The sequence below is a fragment of the Hydractinia symbiolongicarpus genome, chromosome 4, assembly GCF_029227915.1.
Source record: "Hydractinia symbiolongicarpus strain clone_291-10 chromosome 4, HSymV2.1, whole genome shotgun sequence".
Lineage (NCBI taxonomy): Eukaryota > Metazoa > Cnidaria > Hydrozoa > Anthoathecata > Hydractiniidae > Hydractinia > Hydractinia symbiolongicarpus.
Window position 1 is genome coordinate 619,575 of NC_079878.1, and position 19,754 is coordinate 639,328.

At 31.5% G+C, this 19,754-nt stretch overlaps 4 protein-coding genes across 5 annotated transcripts in view; 3 read left to right on the top strand and 1 right to left on the bottom strand.

Annotated features, from left to right (window-relative positions):
- Nucleotides 1-2,420: 2,420 nt before the first annotated feature.
- On the bottom strand, nt 2,421-4,030 carry LOC130640742 (protein transport protein Sec61 subunit beta-like). Its single transcript, XM_057447272.1, has 3 exons — nt 3,934-4,030; nt 3,652-3,851; nt 2,421-2,667 (listed from the first exon to the last, which is right to left on the bottom strand). Exons 1-3 carry the CDS (start codon nt 3,934-3,936, stop codon nt 2,580-2,582), a joined length of 291 nt encoding a protein of 96 aa, XP_057303255.1. The 5' UTR covers nt 3,937-4,030; the 3' UTR covers nt 2,421-2,579.
- Nucleotides 4,031-4,350: 320 nt separating this feature from the next.
- Nucleotides 4,351-10,348, top strand: LOC130640744 (lysine-specific demethylase 8-like). Its single transcript, XM_057447275.1, has 2 exons — nt 4,351-8,974; nt 9,101-10,348. Exon 2 carries the CDS (start codon nt 9,129-9,131, stop codon nt 10,311-10,313), a length of 1,185 nt encoding a protein of 394 aa, XP_057303258.1. The 5' UTR covers nt 4,351-8,974; nt 9,101-9,128; the 3' UTR covers nt 10,314-10,348.
- A 484-nt stretch (nt 10,349-10,832) lies between these two features.
- LOC130640743 (titin homolog) overlaps nt 10,833-19,754 on the top strand; it is a 28,345-nt gene continuing 19,423 nt past the window's right edge. The window contains exons 1-6 of one of the 2 annotated variants that reach the window (XM_057447273.1): nt 10,833-10,922; nt 11,031-11,187; nt 11,275-11,340; nt 16,135-16,245; nt 18,797-18,929; nt 19,593-19,627. In XM_057447273.1, coding sequence (XP_057303256.1) covers nt 10,878-10,922; nt 11,031-11,187; nt 11,275-11,340; nt 16,135-16,245; nt 18,797-18,929; nt 19,593-19,627 — 547 coding nt within the window. In that variant the 5' untranslated portion in view covers nt 10,833-10,877. The remainder of the gene's footprint in view (nt 10,923-11,030; nt 11,188-11,274; nt 11,341-16,134; nt 16,246-18,796; nt 18,930-19,592; nt 19,628-19,754) is intronic. The other variant, XM_057447274.1, reaches the window with a different exon arrangement.
- On the top strand, nt 11,368-15,982 carry LOC130640745 (uncharacterized). Its single transcript, XM_057447276.1, has 2 exons — nt 11,368-12,671; nt 13,801-15,982. The coding sequence occupies exons 1-2, from the start codon at nt 12,563-12,565 to the stop codon at nt 14,019-14,021; spliced, it is 330 nt and encodes a 109-aa protein (XP_057303259.1). The 5' UTR covers nt 11,368-12,562; the 3' UTR covers nt 14,022-15,982.

Genomic DNA, 19,754 nt, shown 5'->3' on the forward strand with positions numbered 1-19,754 from the left:
CACATCTTCGACATTTTTGTCTTCAACGCATACTGAACACCAAATATGGTAGGATAAGTCATTGACATTATTAAAGTACAGAGAAGCTTTTATTAGGGATTTCATTGGAGACAAAGTAAAAACAAGGTCTGTTTGTCCAAGGAGAACAAACACCATGCCTAATTTTCATGATGTAACTGCAATACCTCCGACTGAGAAGAATAGATTGTCAACAAAACCATGCCGAGTTTGTTTCAAAGAAAAAGGAAAAGAAACTCGATATGAATGCACTGTATGGAGCGAAAAGCCACCTTTATGTGTTGGGAAATGTTTTTTAATGCAAAGGAATAGTTTTTCTTGTAGTTTTTCATGAAAGATATTGTCAACCATAATCTAAAATACTAGCGAGTTTTCCAACTAATAAAATGGATAGCACATGTTTTTCTAAGTCAAATACTTTGACACTAACCTTTCTCCATCTAAAACAAAAGAAAAGTATTGTTTTAAATTAGCCAATTAGCTTTAAAATAAATTTCTCTATGAAACTACGAGTATACTCGTAGTTGGCAAAAAACAGCTCTGACGTACTACGAGTATACTCGTAGTTGGCAAATAAATAGCGCTGACGTAGTACGAGTATACTCGTAGTTGGCAGCGAACGTGTTAAATTTAAGCTTATTTGGTAAGACTTTTGAAACAAAACTGATTCAATACAGCTCTATGTAAAGGCAAAACATATCAGAGCTATTTGCCAGAAAAAAATACGACTCTCAATAATCCTAACAGAGGATGTAAGAAGAAAAATCAATTGGTAGTGTTTGAACCTACAGTTGGTAAATAGTTAGTGTGTAGTATCATGTCCCACACAGCTAATAATATCATCAGTTGCATCTCTTCTGGGTGGAGATTTACTGCAATGGTCAGAGAAAGAGTCGGTGGTCCGAACAGAAAGAAAATTGGACATAAACGTACAGGAATTGAAAGCGCCAAAACTAGCCTTGGTTTCATCGGTTGATTCTAGATTCTCTAACCATTCACTTTTAAATGAACAATAATGTAGCTTTAAACTATCTCAAAAAATGGGTGGCACCTGAAGAAAAGTTTTAACAAAGATAAGCAAGAATATCTGGACATACCTCTAGGACCTTTGCTGCTGATTTGTTCCACTTATGCGAAGAAACTAAGAAACTTTGATAAGCCAAATCAAAGGAACAGGGAAAAGTTGTTTCACTTAGTGAATGTTCCACTTGTCCTGGTTTTCAATTATCCGAAGAAACTAAGTCAGTCGCCTTTTCAATATGGTGGGAAATTTCACTTTTTCTAAAAAATCAAACTGGGATTCTTAGCCTTGAAATATTATTGGCAACAACTTGCAATGTTTTCTTTCCCTTAGGACAATTTCAGACGGCGAGCTGTTGGGTTGGGTTATTCTCTAGAATGCGGTTCAAAATAGCCCAGGTTAAATGGTGTTTATTTTTACTTCCGTTAATTTAAACTGCCGTTAAGTTTCTTTAGATTACCCACGAAGTATTTGTCCGAAATTTGTAACTTAAAACATTAAAATTTCGTTTTACAACGTACAAAGCTAACTTTTTAACACTATCTTTATCTTATTAGCGATATTTAACTGTCCCCTCTCTTGTTACAAGCTGAAAAATACAAAAAATTATAACAACAATTTATAAATTCAACCATTCTCCACAATTCGCTAATAATAGTTACCAATATGTTACTGTTTGGATAGACTTCATTATTTATATCAACAAAATGTTATCGCTTTTCTTCAAATATGTCTAATTTCTGAAATCTAGTTGCGGATTGATGTCGATTGATTTGTCTATTTTTGCAACAGAAGAAACACTTAAAATTTCATCTACAAAACAGTCTAAATCTAAAAATGCTATCAAATTTTAGGTTGCAATTTTTATTTTGATGAGATCGACCTGAGAAAGGGCTATAAATAAATCCGTCCTATAATTATATCAATTGGATTGTTTAATTTTGATTTTGGAATTCGACAAAATTTGATTTTATGTATTTGTTAAATTAAGTTGGGCATTTTAAACTTTTTAGATTTGTCGAAAAGAAGCGTCAACCAATCAATTTCTTTTCCAATTAAATTTGAGCAATAATTGAATAGGAACCTGTTTAGATGTCTCTGCACAATAACTTCAAAAATTGTCTGTGCCGAAAAAATTTAAAGCACCACGTACATTATTCAATTAAAAAAGCAACGATATAGCATTCTTTTGTATCGTTTATATGCCCATTTTTAAGGATCTTGTATATTTTTCCATAAAAATCTTGTTTATCAATGGTAACTTTTCGAACTAATGTAACGTAAAGATGATGAAGAGTTTCCAGATCGCAATATGTTTTGGTTTTGGTTTCGAAAGCTTATTTCCAAACGGTTTTCAAGGGTTATTTACAGAAGACAGTGGTTTATCATCTTGTTAAATTTTTTATAAATAAATATAAAACCATCCATACATTTTATCCGTACGTATATTGCGCACCAACAAAATATTATACATTATTCAATTAAAAAAGCTATAGTCTGTCATTTAATTTGGTATTTCCAGAAACTTTTTTCGATTTGTTTATGATCGAGTGTATTTACCCCAGATATGAAGCATAAAAACTGATGCGATAAATAATAAGCTCATCACCAAAACTGGAACTGGGCCCCTAAATTAAAAAATAATAATCATATAGAAAATATGACAAGCATTAAAGAAGTTCCCTTTATTACAATTTTTCAAGGCTTATAATTATTTAGAATACAAGGCCTAAATTGTTGGTTTGCTGTTTTCTGACTCATAGTTTTGTTGCAGGGTCGGCTAGTCAGCTTTTCGTCAGACAAAAAAATATCATTTTATGTCTACTCTGGTCTTCTCACGAGCCTAATGTATTATGCTGGGTTTTTTGTACCTCTGGGACATTGCAATCAGTACACTTTAGAATTGCTATTTGTTGTCATTCTTAGTCCCTGTGTATACAGCACAGTTGTAGGTAAAAAAAGACCAATAAAACTGGTTAATTACTTTGAGTTCTTTTGGATCAAATAAACAGGAAATATTTTTTTTTGGTAAGGTGAACAAATAGACAATATGCTATTCGATGTGGGTTAGGTGGTTTCACAAGGGATAGTATGGATAACCAAATCAAACCAGAATTCTGATGGCAAAACACACCAACCATAGCCCTTTTTTCTGATTTTAAGTCAATTGTGCTGTGTATATACCACAATTACTGTGCACATTTTAGCTATGACACTTTTTAAAAAAAATAAGTATTTATCTGGCTTAAAGATTACTTTACTTTCCTATTGTAGTATAAATGTTCTTAAATAAAAGTAAAAACAAAGTCAATAAAGTTATTAAATTCACTCAATTTTTACTTTATTCTATTATCACTAGCTATGGCTGTTTTTGTCACAAAAATGTTCTTGTTCTTAATTTTTAGTCACAAAAAGTGTAGAATTTAATTTTTATAAGAAATGTCAAAAAATATTTTGCTTCATATGCACAACAAGATTATGTATATTAGAAATGGTAGAGCACTTGTTGCTTATAGCCTGTTCCTAAAACTTCAGGATTTTGTGCTCATCATCTTTCAAGAGTATTTTTATCCAGGCAGTTATCAGGATGATTTGAGACTTGTCATACTCACACTTTAATTCCTGGAGAGTCCTCAGTGTAAAATCTCCACATATTTTGTGGCCCACCAGCGCCAGCAGCACGCCTAGTTGTTGTTGAAGAACTGGTTCCCTTTCGTGATCTTACTGTAGAACCACTACCACCTTTTGGGCTCGATGCCTTCCCTGGAGACCTTCCTGAAGACCCAACATTGGTTGCAGAGGCAGATTGAACCTAAAGAAAAATGAGAGTGTATGTAAAGGCCATCTAAGAAAATTTAATTCAAGAAAAATAAGTACACGTTGCTTCTACTCACCATTTTGACTTTCTGTTAGCGCTACGTCAGAGAGAATGAAGTTTACAAAGGAAACATTTTCAATCGAATATTTTAAAAGATATGGTCATGTATCCTAAGAGCTTTCCTCTTTTAGCAAAATATAAATTTAGTGAAATACCTTTAGGTGAAGTTGACCATGGTCTTTGTTTTGAATAATGCACTCGTCCAACTCGAAATAAAAATTTGTTCAGGGGGGTTCTTTTTAGCGATTAGACACTAATATCAGAGAATCGATCTCTTAAGTAGATTACTTATAATGCTTTTTAATAAAATAAAAATATAGATACCCAGAAGAGAATACGATGAGTATTTTTAATACATTTTTCTCGTTGTATGCAAAAGTACTTTAAATAGCACTGCCTAACAAAAATACACTCGATAAAGTTCTGGGAAATTCTGCACGAGACACCAAAGATGGCAAGCGCAAGCAAGGACACCAGCTAGCTGATGGTTTAATTCACCATTTTCTTATTTCGTTTTCTGGAAATAAGAGTGCTAAGTATATCTTAGTTCTAAACCGCAGGCTTGACAACCTTTGTCTTTTTATGGACAAGTTACCCACTTACAAATTAGGACTCCCAGCATTTAGTACTCAGTTCAATGCCATATTTTCGTGAAAAAATAGTATATCTAGCTAGCTAGCTATATCTTGATCCACATGACATGGCACTTAAAGTTTTGAAATGATTGTAAGTTTAAAATTGAAACAAGGTGCAAGTGAATAGGAAATGAATGGGATACAAATGGGAAACTATTTCAAAACTGTTTAAAGTGATTAAAAGACATGTTTTTGATTAGCTTTAAGGTGTGAGTAAGGGAAAATGTGTGATGTTTTAAAATAGCTTCTATTAAAATTACGTAAAAGTTGTAATATTGTTGTTTAACATTTTCTGAAAGTTTATAAAATTGCCTAAAAGATGATATGAAAATTATTGGAAACGAATAAAATTAAAGACATTAAAAAATGACCCCTCCTTTACTAATACATTTCCATTTACAAAACGTTTAGTTTTTCATGATCGATGTTCACTGTTTTGTAATCACAACACATTGATCTAAAAACTATCTGAAAATTATAGTGTAATTATTTTCCGTTTTGAAGATATTTTCCACTTACTTTTTATATTGAATTACAAACCATAATTTGCTAAAAAATATGTCATAACTCGAGATCTGTTCACACTTACGAATTAAATGTAAAATCATTTTTAGATATAACATCTGTCTTCAAAAACCGCTCACCCTCCACCTTGTAGCTTTTTTTAGTTTTGTAAATGAAGATGAAAAGGCTAGCAGTACTAACACAATAAATAAACATTTCAAAAAAGACCTTTTTAAAAAATATCATCACTTTTGTATAGTTAAATGGTCGCTACAGGTGTTTTTAACAACTTCTGTACAACACGCGTGTCTGCTCATGTTTGCACTTAAAACATATTCACAAGAAGAGAGATAGGCAAAGTAAAAATAAACAAAAAGGAAAAGGAAAAAATGTTACAAAATCTCATGGAATAGGGTTAAAAAAATGATCCAATATCACTAAGTCATATTCGCTATCACTGGATAAAACATCATTATTTTTTTTCGACTAACATTTTTGTTCAATTTGCATATTATTTTTTATTTTTTATCTTCACTTGGCTGGAGAGTTAAAACACTTTTTTCTAATTTTTTTTTCTCTTTTTTGAAGGAGCAGAAGCTTTATGACGAGTAGACATTTTTTAATATTTTATATAGCTCAATGTTGTTAGTGTTGCTTGCTTGTAGAAAAAACTTTTTCCCAAAAAAGCACAAATGAAAGTCAAAGTGAAAAAAGTGATTTTTAATTGATCAGATAAAAACAAACAATCGTTAAAAGAAAAGCGATACAAGAAATTCAATGGTATCGTTTTTTACAACGTTGGTTGTGATTACGTTATTGTTACAAAATATGCTTACCACAGTTTATTCCCAAAGTGAGAAACATGCATTTACACATATATTTGATCTTTTTAGCAAATTCAGCTGAAAGACAAATGATGAGGATTTTGTTTTTGGAAAAAAGTCACATTTCATCCTATTTTATATAAAAATAATTTCACCATTAAAAAGTTTTTTTATTTTGAAAGAAGTTAAAAATTTTTTTTTTCTCCCTTACTCACACCTTAAGCCAAAATCACATCAGTATATACAAACTATGTTAACAATACACCTTGTGCCGATTTTGAAGAAGTAATGCGCACACGTTTTAAAGAGACAATATTTAAAGGGCTATATTTTCAAAATGGCGGTTTTGGTAGGTAAAGAAACTAAAATCGTAAATAGCTGTATGTACAGTTTTGTCCTGCTTATGAGGGGAATTGATATATATTATATCATTAAAAGGGCATTTAAAGAAAAAATAGAATTAAAGCTATTAGTTTTTAATATCTTACTCAAAATAAATCCTTCTTGTATAAACAAATCAAAACAAACTTGGAGGTCTCAAGCTTAGCTGCCATCTATGAACTATCTAAGAACCAATGATATAAATGCCAGAACATATAGGAGCAAATTAAATATTCTGTCTTGTTTTTGTATATTCTTTAATTTAAACACCACAGACGGTGCATGTGCCGCAAATTGTAAACAAACGTCTCTGGGTTTTTACCATGGATGAAAATAATAACATACTTAACATTTTATGCCCAGAATTGTTTTATGGTCAAATTAATTCCTAATGTTTCCAGAAAAAACACAGTATTAGTAAGATAAATGTATTTCATAAACACCAAAAAAAAACATTAGAGATTGAGGTACAGTACAGTAGGACACCTAACATCGTGAATTGCGTATCATGCGCGTCGTGCACAATTCACGATGCTGTCGCAATAGTAAAATTTTTTAGCATTGTGAATGTCCCAATCCATTGTGGGGTCGACTTTCACGATGCATCGTGACTTTCGCGATCCATATTGCGATCGTCATAATACATCTTTAAACATTATAAAAATCACGTAATTAATGTCATGAGAGAATAGCGCAATTAATTATGAATAATTGTTTTGTTTTTGTTAATCAAAGATATTTTTGTTGTCGTAAGCTTTTTTCTTGTTTAGACTCTAACTTATTTAGTTGTTCTATGGGCCCACCCAACCCTAACTTTCACGATAAAAAAATCGTAGAAATATCAACAAACAAACATTTGCTTATCCAGTCTCTTGAAAAAAAAGATTATGAATGTTGTAACACCCTCCTTCGTTATGATTAATATATGTTTAAAATTACGCTGCTTGCTAAAATCTTAAATTTCTTAGTTGATATCATTTAGGAAAAATCATTAATATCATTAAATCTCTTTCAATGATATTAGAAAAATAATTAAAACAACATAAAATACGCATGTCGTAACACCCTTCTCCTGTTATTTTTTATTATTTTTTTGTTGTTGTTCCAACCATACATTCTTATTTTTCCATGAACTTTCATTAAATTGGACATTCGCCAATTTAACATTCGCTAATACAAGCAAAACATACATAGAAATATAAATAAAATGACCATGATACCAACAGACGTCAAGATCCAGTGGTGATTAGGTTGAACATAAAAAAAAAGAAAATAGTATTTTAGTTAGTTCACCTAACCAGCTAGCAACCCAACAGTAGATAGACCCTAGCAATTTCGATCACTGGATTTTTGAATAGTGCCGAAACATCACAACCTATACAATAATATCAATATGATGAGTAAGGTTGATAGTCATTTCTCTTCCAATGATATGAAATGTTTTAAACGTCGTATTACATGTTCGACTAATATGCGTAGTTTCGCTACTTCATTTGTTTTCTTTACATCTTTTGTCATTTGAGATTGTCTGCGCTTTCCAGGAGGAACAAGAACATGAATAAATCAAGCTGCACATTCTTCAATGATGTTAAATCCCTTATCAACCATGATTTCAGTATAAGGCTCGATTGAATCTAAGGAACCTAATGCTAACGAGATTGCCTTACCTGACACAATACCACCATAACCTTCTAAAGCGAATGCTATAAACCTATTTGGTGTAATAGCTATAAAGTACTTTGGCAGTATTATGGTGTTTGTAGTTCGACCAAGTTATACGTTGAGCTTGGTGGTTTTTGGGTGTTTTGATCCTCTGTTATATATCTCTGTTGCGTCAGGGATAGTATGCCAGTTTCGAAAAATTTTAAACTTATTTGGTTATGAAGCAGTAGCCTTCGAATTTCGCTTCGGCACTCAGCAATTGGCGAAGTAATTGCATTAAGCTTTGCGATAGTCGCGATGCATAAAAAAATAACGATGCTATCGCGATTGTCACTATTAATCGTGATTGTTGCGATGGATCGTGAATAACATTAAAAATATTAAACAATAGATGTGTATAGCTAATCTTGTGTCTTTGTTTTTGTTTTTTTACATTTCAAAATTCTTTTGCATCTTGTATTTTTATTAGAAATTGGATTTTAGAAATAAGGTAACTCCAACTTAATTACTTGTTCTACGGGCGAAGTAGATAGTAGTTTACGGTCTGTCGGTCGGCAATCTGAATCTGAAGATGGCCAAAAGCTTTTGTTAAATGAATTGGATTTGTTGACTCGCTTATATGTCTTTTTTATCTGTCTATTTTCTGCACAAGTCATATTTTTTATCAACTGGATATATCTTTTCCCCTTTTTTTCATCTATCTCCTTTGTACTTTGTGCACTATGCCCCATTGGAACTTGATCAAAATTATCCAATAACCCTGGTCATACATTTTAATAAATGAAAAAGTGCATGGTTAAACATTAATTATCATAATTAGTGGCCACCTATGTAGGTTTTTTGCCTAGGTTTTTTTGCTGTTGTAATTTTTGCCCTGATTAGTTGATAACAGAATTTTAGTGACATTTTAAGGTTTTAAGACGGTCCACTTCTTAGCTGAAAAAAGAGTGATCAAAGAAATGTTAAATATGGTGACTGAAAAACAAGAACAAGAATCTTAAAAAATATCTCAAATCAGCCTGGACTTCAAAATAAAAGATTTGTTGATATGGTATGATAATTTAAGGCTGGTATCATGCCTTGATTAGTATTTTTAAAATTATTTTTATTTGAACAACTTATAAAAATATGTCGACTGCCAGCTATTTGAGCTGTATTAAGTAATGTTTTTTTTCAGGTTGTCACTGATGTAAAAAAAGTGCAAAATGGGTGAACTTATTGAAGAATTTAATTTGGACACCATTAATCCTAAAGATGTTTTATCAAATATTAATGATTGTGATGCACTGAAGAAAGCTGTATTAGCATGGCAGTTATGTTTAGAAGGAAATTATATCCATGCTGCAAGTTTATCACAAGTTTTGCTGGACAAGACTTGGGAAGAACTAAATGTAGGCCACTGGAAAGATGTTGATATAAATATACGCTATCTTTATTCTTTTGCCTCACTTATTAAAGGCTTAAGTTTATATGGTCACAAAGATGTAAGAAGAGCAATAAAAGCTTGTGATATGGGTTTATTAATGGGAGCTCCAATTTTTGATAACATTTTATCTAGAATTGTATCTAAATTTACAAGGATGTTACCGTTATGCCTTACTCCAAGCGAAAAAAATAAAGACAATGAACCGCCCTCTAAAGTGATTAAATTTTATAACAATATGCCACCACTTGATTTTAGCAAGACTATTGAAAGAAAATGTGCACCTTCCTTGATGCAATTTCAATTAGACTTCATAAAAAAAGAAAACCCTGTAATTATTACAAATTGTATTACACATTGGCCTGCCATGGGTGAACATAAGTGGACTGTGAGTTATATCAAATCTATAGCTGGCTCTAGAACAGTTCCAGTTGAAATAGGAGATAAATACACTTCTGAGGAATGGACGCAGAAGTTAGTTAGCATGTCAGAGTTTATTGATACCTATATTGAGCCAAACAATAGTACAGGCTACTTAGCTCAACATCAACTGTTTGAGCAAATCCCAGAGCTAAAAGATGATATAACCGTTCCTGATTATTGTTATTTGTCTGATAAGGAAGACGAGAATGTAATAATAAACGCCTGGTTTGGTCCCGAAGGAACAATATCTCCTTTGCACCATGATCCGTACCATAATTTGCTAGTTCAAGTGGTAGGTTCCAAATATATCAGGTTGTACGATCGCAAACTTTCTGATTTTGTTTATCCTCATGAAGGAATGCTAAACAATACTAGTCAAGTGGATGTTGAAAATTGGGATAAAGACAACTTCCCAAAGTTTGGAGATGCTGACTATGTCGAATGTATCCTTAAGGAAGGAGAAATGTTATATATTCCACCAAAATGGTGGCATTACGTTAGATCATTGTCAACTAGCTTTTCTGTGAGCTTTTGGTGGCAATAAATGTGATCAATCTGTGAATAAATTATTTTTCTTAATTCTTTCCCTTCTTCTATTATGTTAATCTCTACTGTTTTAGTATGGCACAATTGCCTAAGAGATTAAGCAATCATACCAGGTTTCCATTATGTTAGATCCCTTGAGAAAAAATGGTAATCAGCTTGTTATATAGATACAGTATACTTTTTAAGTTTTATGTTTGTGATTACTACATTTGACTGTTGCTTAAAAAAGACTTCTACTACCCTTTGAAAAAATGATGGAGAAATATGGGCATTTTTTATGTAAAACATAGTTTTTTAGCTTGATCCAGATTTCTCTTAAATTTAATTACCTTTTTTCTGAAAATGTATGAAGCCTTGTTTCTTTATTTTATTATATACTTAAAAATGTATTAATTTATTTATTTCATTTTTTGTTGAACTCAGCCATGATAATTACTTCCTTGCAAAATCTTGTTCTGTTGACAAAATTTATGAATTTTAACAGATGTATAGTAGTGCAAAAAATAATTTTTAATGTAGGAAATAAATAAAACCAGAGTAAATATAGTTATTGCCAGGAAAGATGGCATTTTTTCGAAGAGCAAAACAAACAAAAGTTAGCAAAGAGGTGCGTCATTTACATTTTGTGTAATTGAAAAATAGAATGTTTCTCAAATGCATGTTTTTAATTTGTACTAACCTCCCATAAATAGTTACTATTTTTCTTAAATTTTAGTCAAAGGAAGGAGAAAAGCAACAGAGGACAGACAGCTTTGATATGTTTTCTGGATTGGAGATTGCACCAGCTGCAGAAGTAAAATCAACATCCAATAATTTGAATGATATACAGGATTTGAACTTGGAGATGTCAACAACCAAAGCGCCAACAAAGGGTAGGAGACAGTTATATTTGACGCATTTAGTCAGCCATACTTTCAGGGAATGCACTACTATTTTTTTTAAATCAAAACTATTTTTAGAAGAACATGTTAAACTTCATAAAGGTAAAGACGATGAAGAAGAAGTGTTCCCATTTCTGGTACAAGGTAATTAGACATTTGCTAATGGTGTATAAACCTTTTTTTTTAATATACTGAGCGATTTAAAATGTTCTTGATAAATCTGTAAGCTGAAAATGTTGCCGCAAGACGTTCTAGCACTCTTTCTTATGTCATTTTTACGGTCACACTTTTTTATATGTTATGTGTCTGTATATGTTATGTCCAATATTAAAAACACTTAAAGTTAAGTAGGAAATTGTACTCCACAAACATAATAATTCATGAAGAGGTTTGTGCTTGATGTTGGACACTACCTGGCAAAACCTGTAACATTTAGAAAAATTGATTTATTCCTGGAACGTCTGGAAAAACAGCTTTTAAATGATAATCCAGGAAAATATCTTTCTCCTGTTGTTCTTTCTTATGTTAGCCTGATTAGCCTGATTTTCATTTCTTCCAAAATAAAAGAAGAAAAAAAGTCTTTTCTTCCATAGCACTGTTTGTCATTAGTGAGAGAAGTGGAAGTGACAGAAGTCAGGCAGTGCTAGTTGAATGCTAATCTTAATAATGCTGGCTTATTTACAATTACATTTACCCGGTTTTATTTTCGAACCATTATAATATGTATTGTTACAGCCTGTTAGGGTTTGTAACATTTCTCTTGAACATCATCGTTGAAAAGTCCTGGAATTTTGTTTTCAAAATTCATTCGTTATTCTCAACAACTACAAGAAACTTTGTGCAAATTAGGTGTTTTCTATTCTCATTTTTTTAATTTAGGAAAAGTTTTAATTATTCATTGGCATTTTTGACAAGAATTTCTGTAGCTTTGCCAATTATGTACAAAATTATGTGATTACGATTGACTCTCTCTTAGGGATCGTCCACAAATTTCGTCCCATTAACGAGACGCTATAAGACGAAAAAGTTAAAAAAAATTCGTCTCGTTTTGTTCTTAATTGAAATTGAGACGATTTAAAAATCGTCTCATAAATATCAGGAGACGATATTTTGTCAATTCGTCTCAGAATAAAAAAAGTGGAACAAAATATTTTAAGACGAATTGAGACGAATTGAGACGCTGCGGTAAAATCACGGAGACGAATTGAGACGAATTAAGACGCTGCGGTAAAATCACGGAGACGAATTGAGACGAATTAAGACGCTGCGGTAAAATCACGGAGACGAATTGAGACGAACTAAGACGACAGGGTTTCTTAAACACGAAAATTTATTTAAAAAGCTAGTGTTTTTTAAAGTGGTTTTAATGTATTCAGATATTTCAGATAGCGACAGCGACCTAGATTGGTTGTTTACGGACGATTCTTTGTCCGATGATGAAAATGAAGATTACATCAACGAAATTTTACAATGCGGTAAATATTTATTTTTATCTCGTCGTAAAATTTTCAGCAACGGTCTTGAAAACAAAAAAATATATAATTGCCCAATTTATCTTGTGATTTTTCCGTAGTCATGAGAAAAAAACTACTATAATTATAAAACTATATATTTTCTTTATTCGTAAATTTAAAGCTCGATGATGCAAAATCTTTAAAAGATTTGTTGTTTTTTTACCAACAACACACAAATATTCGAAAAACCTCACTATTTTAACTTTTCTCTTCGCACATGCCGGTGTGAGCATAAGAAGTAAATAATAGCAATTGAAGTTTGTTGCGATATTGCTTCTGAAAATTACGAAAAAAAACTATTTTTGCTTTATTATTTTTGTCAACTTGCACTGTTATATTAACTTAATGTATAATTATACTTATACAATTGATTATGGTGGGCTGCACATTGCAAAAAAAAAATTATTAACAATTTTATGTGACAGAAACGGCTTGTCAGAAGCAAATAATGTTCCGCAAAAAAACTGTGTGACGTGCGGTTGCATTACGTAAAATGATTTCAGACAAATTAGATAGCCGCTTGTTTAGACACTCAGTTGAGCAGCCTAGTGCCCATGGATTAAGATTTGAATCATTTTTTGTAAACTATCACAAAAAAAAATCAAATGGATAAACTTTTTTCCTTTAGCCTTCAATTTTGTCAATTCAATACGCGATTTGTTTTATAAAAACTGCGTTTTTAAGAGCGTTGAGGCTGAGATTTTGCCAATAATTAAGAACATATTAAAAACGTACTCAACCTGAATTCCTTCACAGATTATAAGAACAAAATAATGTATTCCAGTAATCTTTTTTTGTTTGCTTGAATTTTTTATATTTTGTGCTGGACTTAAACATATTATCTCATGTATATAAATACATAAATTTCAGAAACTTTGGGAAAAATATATCAATAAGAACAAATAGAGGCTAAATTCTGAAGTCGTGTTCTTACTATTAAGAACAAAATAAGAATAAAACAGACTGAAAGTCTCAAAAGTAAGAATAGCCAGCCTCAAGTCAGATTTTACTAAATAAACATTAATAAACTTGTTTAGTAATCACTCGCGTCATTATTTGCATTTATAGAATAGTCTTTTTCTTATTTTAGCTTCAAAAAAACGAGGCAGACCAGCGCTACACGAGCAACATCCGGGCTTGGTTCCATGTATCGCATCCTACATAAGTCAGAACTCGGCCGAGGCCCATTTGAGGCGCAGAGACAGTATTATGTACACAAATGGTGTAAGCTTAAAAGATATTGTCTCTCACATAAAAAGTACGCTCGGGTTAAATGTGAGTAAGAGCGCAGTGCATTACCTCATGAGATGATTTATCATAGTTAATAGAAATATCTAAAATTTATTAACTCCCTATTTTAACTTTTCTTCGGGTATAGGTTCAGCATGTTTATGTTTCTCATAACATACTTAAAAAAAGAATCAAACTGATAAAAAAAACGACAACTCACTCGCACGTGTGCTCTGACCCTCTGAAACCAATGAATGAATCACGATTCGAACACAGAGCAGAAGATAAAAATTGTTACATTTTTCTTCTTGAAAAATTCGAAAAGGACGGTTTCTCTTAGCTCCCCAACATAACATTTAAATGTATTAAGTTAAAAAGAGCTAATATACTGAAATGTACGAACCATTACAGGCAGAATACACCTAAATACACCTAAATACACCTGAGAACAAACATCTTGACATAAATTTTGCTTTTATCCCTGATCTGTGTACTGGTTTCGTTTAGTTAATGAATACCATGTTAAGGCTATTTTCTACCTCAAGAAAATTTTCGGCGATTTTTGATTGGCTAATTTTAATGTTTTTCGATGATGTGACGTTTGCGGAGGAACGCCAGCCATTTCGAATATATCTCCCAGTAAAGACGAGCTATGTTTCGCATCTAACTATCTATATTTAATATCTATATATTCCTTCCTAACAACATATTTAAAGAATCCTAATCTTAAAGAATATTTATGGCTAAATTCAGTTTCAGATATACTTACCAGTAAATATCGAAAATAACTCAAGATTCCATCTGTCACGACCAATAATAATATTTTTTGTGAGATTTGTTTCGCTTTTCCACAACATAGTTCCAGCTTCGAACGACGAAGTTTGCTGTGATAAAATGTTGCCAAGTTTGATAAATATACAGACCGTAACATTCAACAATCGAACGAGTACAAACAATGTAGCTTAAGTTAATCAGTAGCTGTGCCACTGCTAGCCAGGAGACCCAGCGTAATTTTTCTTACCACCGGGAAATCGGAGTAGTTAAGGTGGGAAAATTACGCTGGGTCTCAAACGATTTTTCTGCGGCCAAAATCTGGCCGCGCTTTTTGATTGGCTAATTCTATTGTTCTCTGCTCACGTGATTATTATCGGGGAAAGCCCTTTTCATCCCGAATATTCCAGCGAGTGGTTTCACTCACCCTAACAAACATTAGTATTCTACAAAGTTTTTACCAAAGTAAGATTTGACCAAGCTTGGTAAACAACTCACAGATAAATTAAAATGTCCTCCGAAGCGATTAGTCACATTGTTCGATTTAAACTCGGGGTTTCCGCTGAGTCATTCGTTCGCGTCTAAGCTTTAGTTTGAGAGAAACTCATTTTATCAACTGAAGAAGAAAGCTTAGTTAACTAGGCTATGCCACTGCCGTTCCGCTAGAACAATGGAATAATTTCTTTTTCACGGAACAAAATCACGCTGGGTCTCCTGGCCAAGATTTTTAAAGTTTCGTGTTAAACTCACGGAAGTGTTCGAAAATATTTTTCAACTTTTGAGACGAATTTATTATAGCAGAGACGAATTGAGACGATTTGAGACGAATTAAGAAAATTCATAGACGAAATGAGACGATTCGGAGACGAATTTGTTTTTAAAATATGATATTCGGAGACGAATTTGTGACTATCAGGAGACGATATGAGACGAATTAAGACGGTTAAGACACTACAATGTTATCACAAAAAATCGTCTCGTATGAAAGAGTTAAGACGAACAAAACAAATTTACAAGACGATTTAAAATGAGCCGAATTTAGACGAAATTTGTGGACGATCCCTTACATATACATATGTTTAAATTCATAGTGAAATCTCTTTGAGAAACCCATCATTGCCCTTCTTGATTTCAAACTGTTTAAATTAAAAAAATAATTTCTTCCATAATCTGAACAAAAAGTCTCTTATGTAGTTTTATCAATAACTTGTCACCTGATCTTTATATATCACTGTCAAATTTTGAAATAATTTAGTCTGTAGATCAAGCATACAGCATACAGTATTTATCTAAAAATTTAAATTAGAAAAAAAATAACTGTATTTTGGTACAAAGTTAATAATCAACGCATATAACGATTATTGTTACTGCTCTATGTTCGATAATATTATGGTATTTGTATAACTGTGTTTCGATTGATTAGAGACTGACAATACTGACAGCACGCTATCTGAAACAATTGACAAACCAACAGAACATGATATAAATCGACCTGACACAGAAGTTCAAAAATGTCCAACGGACAGTGTGTCTGGTTAGTGGATTATGCTATTATTGTTTTTGTTATTGTTTTGTAGTTGTGTATTTGAGAATAAATGAGAATTCAACATTTTCCCATGCAAAAACTAGCAGGTTTTTGTACTTAAAAAATTTTTAAAAGAAATTTCCAGTAACAAATCCATTTTTTGTTACAAGTACCTATAACCCCAGATATCGTTTTTTAAATAAATTCGTTTTTTTTGACGGCTGCTTCAATCTTCGTGTTTGTTAAAAATTTCAGACCGGCTCCAATTTTTTTTGTGGCAGGTGACCTTGTTACATAATATTCATGTACCACTCAAATTAATGGCTTCTATTCGCTATAATTAATAATTATTAATATAGTTTCATAGCCAAAAACAATTAATATATCTTCCATACAAAGTTAAAAAAAATCTACTTATTTTCCAAATCGATCTCTAAACAACAGTTTTGTGATTGAGCAATAAAATAATGTATTAGCAGCAGGTGTGTGCATGATTTCTTTTATTTCAAGTTTAAAAGAATTTATTTCAAACAGGTTTTAAAATTTACTGATCTATAATCTATTGACCTTGGCAGGGTATGATGCTCAAATAAGCATTGCCAACCTTGTTCCCAAGGGTTGTTATACATAAAAAATAATCTAACAATCTCTTGTGACAAGGTTGTCTAAGTTGCTCAGTAGATGATATATAGAAAATATATTAAAAAACCAATAAAAAAAGAACACTACTTTAATTCATTCCATGGGACAGAAAGAGACAGAAATTACTGTCTAATTAAAGTTTGTCTTCTTATGATATTTTTCCAATATGCAGTGCAAACATCAATGATCCGGGTTTTGTCCTAAGAACAGTTTAATACAAAAATGTGGGGTAACCTGATTTAAGTTTAGAGTATGCTAACCTTGTCTCCAGGCCTTTAGGTTCTCAACTGCTCTGCACTTCTATGATAATAGCTTTCAAAGCACAAATCATACAAATAATATCCTACAAAACCCTCGTAATTTAGCATTTTTAGCGTCATCAAATAACTGCTGTCTCAATTTTCGCCCTTTTAAAATACTGTGGCAGTTTCTAAATCACATCGGTACAATTTACCTGAGGTAATTTTTGAACTCAACAATGCAAAAAATAGTTAAATGCTTAAAAATATTGTAGTTCAACGCAAAAAAAATGGCACATTATTATATGTATTTTAGCGTACTGCAATGATTTAATTCATATACAAGTGGTGACAAACTGCCTACAGCACAAAAAATGTTAATTTATTTTGGTGCCAAGAGTTTGTTTGTGCATTGCTGTAAAAGGCAACCAAACTGTATTCTGGAAAAACAATTTCTTTTTTCGTTGTAATATCTGTTGAATAAAATAGCGCTATCAGTTTGTTGTAACTGTTTCACCATAAAAGTCTTAATATGCAACCGATATGAACAAAGAAGATAACAATAATCAATGTTAACAATTGTCTTCCACAGCAATAGTCGCACAAGTAAATACAAACAAGGGCTGTCTCCAACAGCATATAACATTAAAAATCTTGATTGTGATATCAACGATCACTCAACCAAAATATATCAGCAATACTGGTGTTTCCACACTCTATTGTTTATCTCACCTGGCACATGTGATTGATCAAAGTCCTAGGGATTTGCGATTTTACCCCGGCAAATAATAATACAAAGTGGAAGCAAATGGAAAAAGAATGTGAAACATTTTCAAAACTATTTTAAAAGAAATACAGAAAAATTCCACAATTAATTTTTTTGAAAATTATTTTCTTTTCCCCAAGCAACAATCAAACCTGTAATAATTTATAACATGAAACTATTGTGATTATTATTCATTTTTTATTTCCACAGAACAACGTTTTGGAAGCTTAATCATGAACACGTACCAGAAATAATGTGTTACATAACATAAACACAAAATAAGGCTGCTCGATTTATTATATACGTATATAAGCCAATTAAATTGCAAAAAAATGCCATCAATTTAAGAAAAAAAAAGAGAATAGAAAATAATTTGTATTTATTTTAAACTTCAAATTTGTTTTAATATTATTTTAAACGTAATCTGAAGAGCAATTAGTGAAAAATAGGCTTCGGTTTAAAATTAAATAACATCTTTAACTTTAATTTTACATACGTTAATCTTAAAATTCATGGAAGAGGTTAGAAGTTACACCAAGTGAGTTTTGTGATTTGAATAAAAAATACATATGCTCATTAACAGAAAAAAATTAATAGGGACGATAAGTACCGGCTTAACATTTTATTGAACAAAGAATTTTTTTCTTACTTGTGGCACCGCACCTCCTTTAATATTTTATTTTATGCATTTTAATATTAAACATCTTTGAGTTAGAGCTTTTGAACTGTCTTTTCTTTCATGAAGAGTTCTTTTATCACTTGAATCACTTAAAAAATATAAAAAGAAATAAACACAATTTTCTACATCAAATTCTTGCAATAATGTCTGTTGAGGAAAGCTTAAATTGTTTTGATTTTCCTACTATACGGGGTTTTTTATTTTTTTATATTAACATTACCATGCAAAATTTAGAACCAGTTAAAGATATATGTGCCACTGAACCAGCTTCAAATAAACCAACTCCAAACAAGTCAGCAAAGAAAGTGAGAAAGAAAAGAGCAATTAGACCTGGTCAGGGAAATACATCAAATGTGACAACAAACAGGTTTGTGCATAAAAGCGTTTTATCATTAAAAAGGGATTCCAAGGGGAAAATAATATTGGATTTACATTAAACTTAAGAAGGCATTTAAATTTTAAAGTGTTTTTTAATTTTTCAAAAAACTATTTTCGTTACTAGGATGTTGGCACTTGAAGGTTTTAAAATTTAATAATGCTACATAAATTATTATGACATACTAATTGTTTGCCCATGCACCACCTGTTGTACATTTCTATATCGTGTATTCTTGCTCAACCATTAGCATGAAACTATGAATATTTTACTTGAACTAAGGTTATTACTTTGATTTTCGATCACAAGGCTCCTAGATTTTAAATTGGCTCACAGACAGACAGTAAATATTATAGTATAGATAAGGAATAGCAAATGTTGATATTTTATCTAGGTATGGACTTATAGATTTTATAGAAATTATTAATTAACCTTAAAAGCTTGGCCAAGATGAAACTCCATTGCTTGTCTCAGGCCCCTTAAGATTTAAAGTTATCTTGTGGTCTGCAAATATTTAAGTGTCATTTTGTCAAAAAATTTTATGTGATCAATTCAACTCTACACATTGATAAAGTTTGAATTTATATCCCCTAGTAAGTACAAAATTGCTGATGACATAAAATTATCACATCAAGCATTTAATTATTTTTTTAGCAATTTAAAGCAAGGAACTAAAAAGGCAGAAGAAGGTGTGAGATTATTTTGTAATTATAATGATAATGTAAAAATAAATCAAAACAATATTATTTTGTTCCAGCAATGTTACTTGAAAGGTTTTGTAAATGTCCTGTGAAAGCATAACAGATTCTAAGGTAA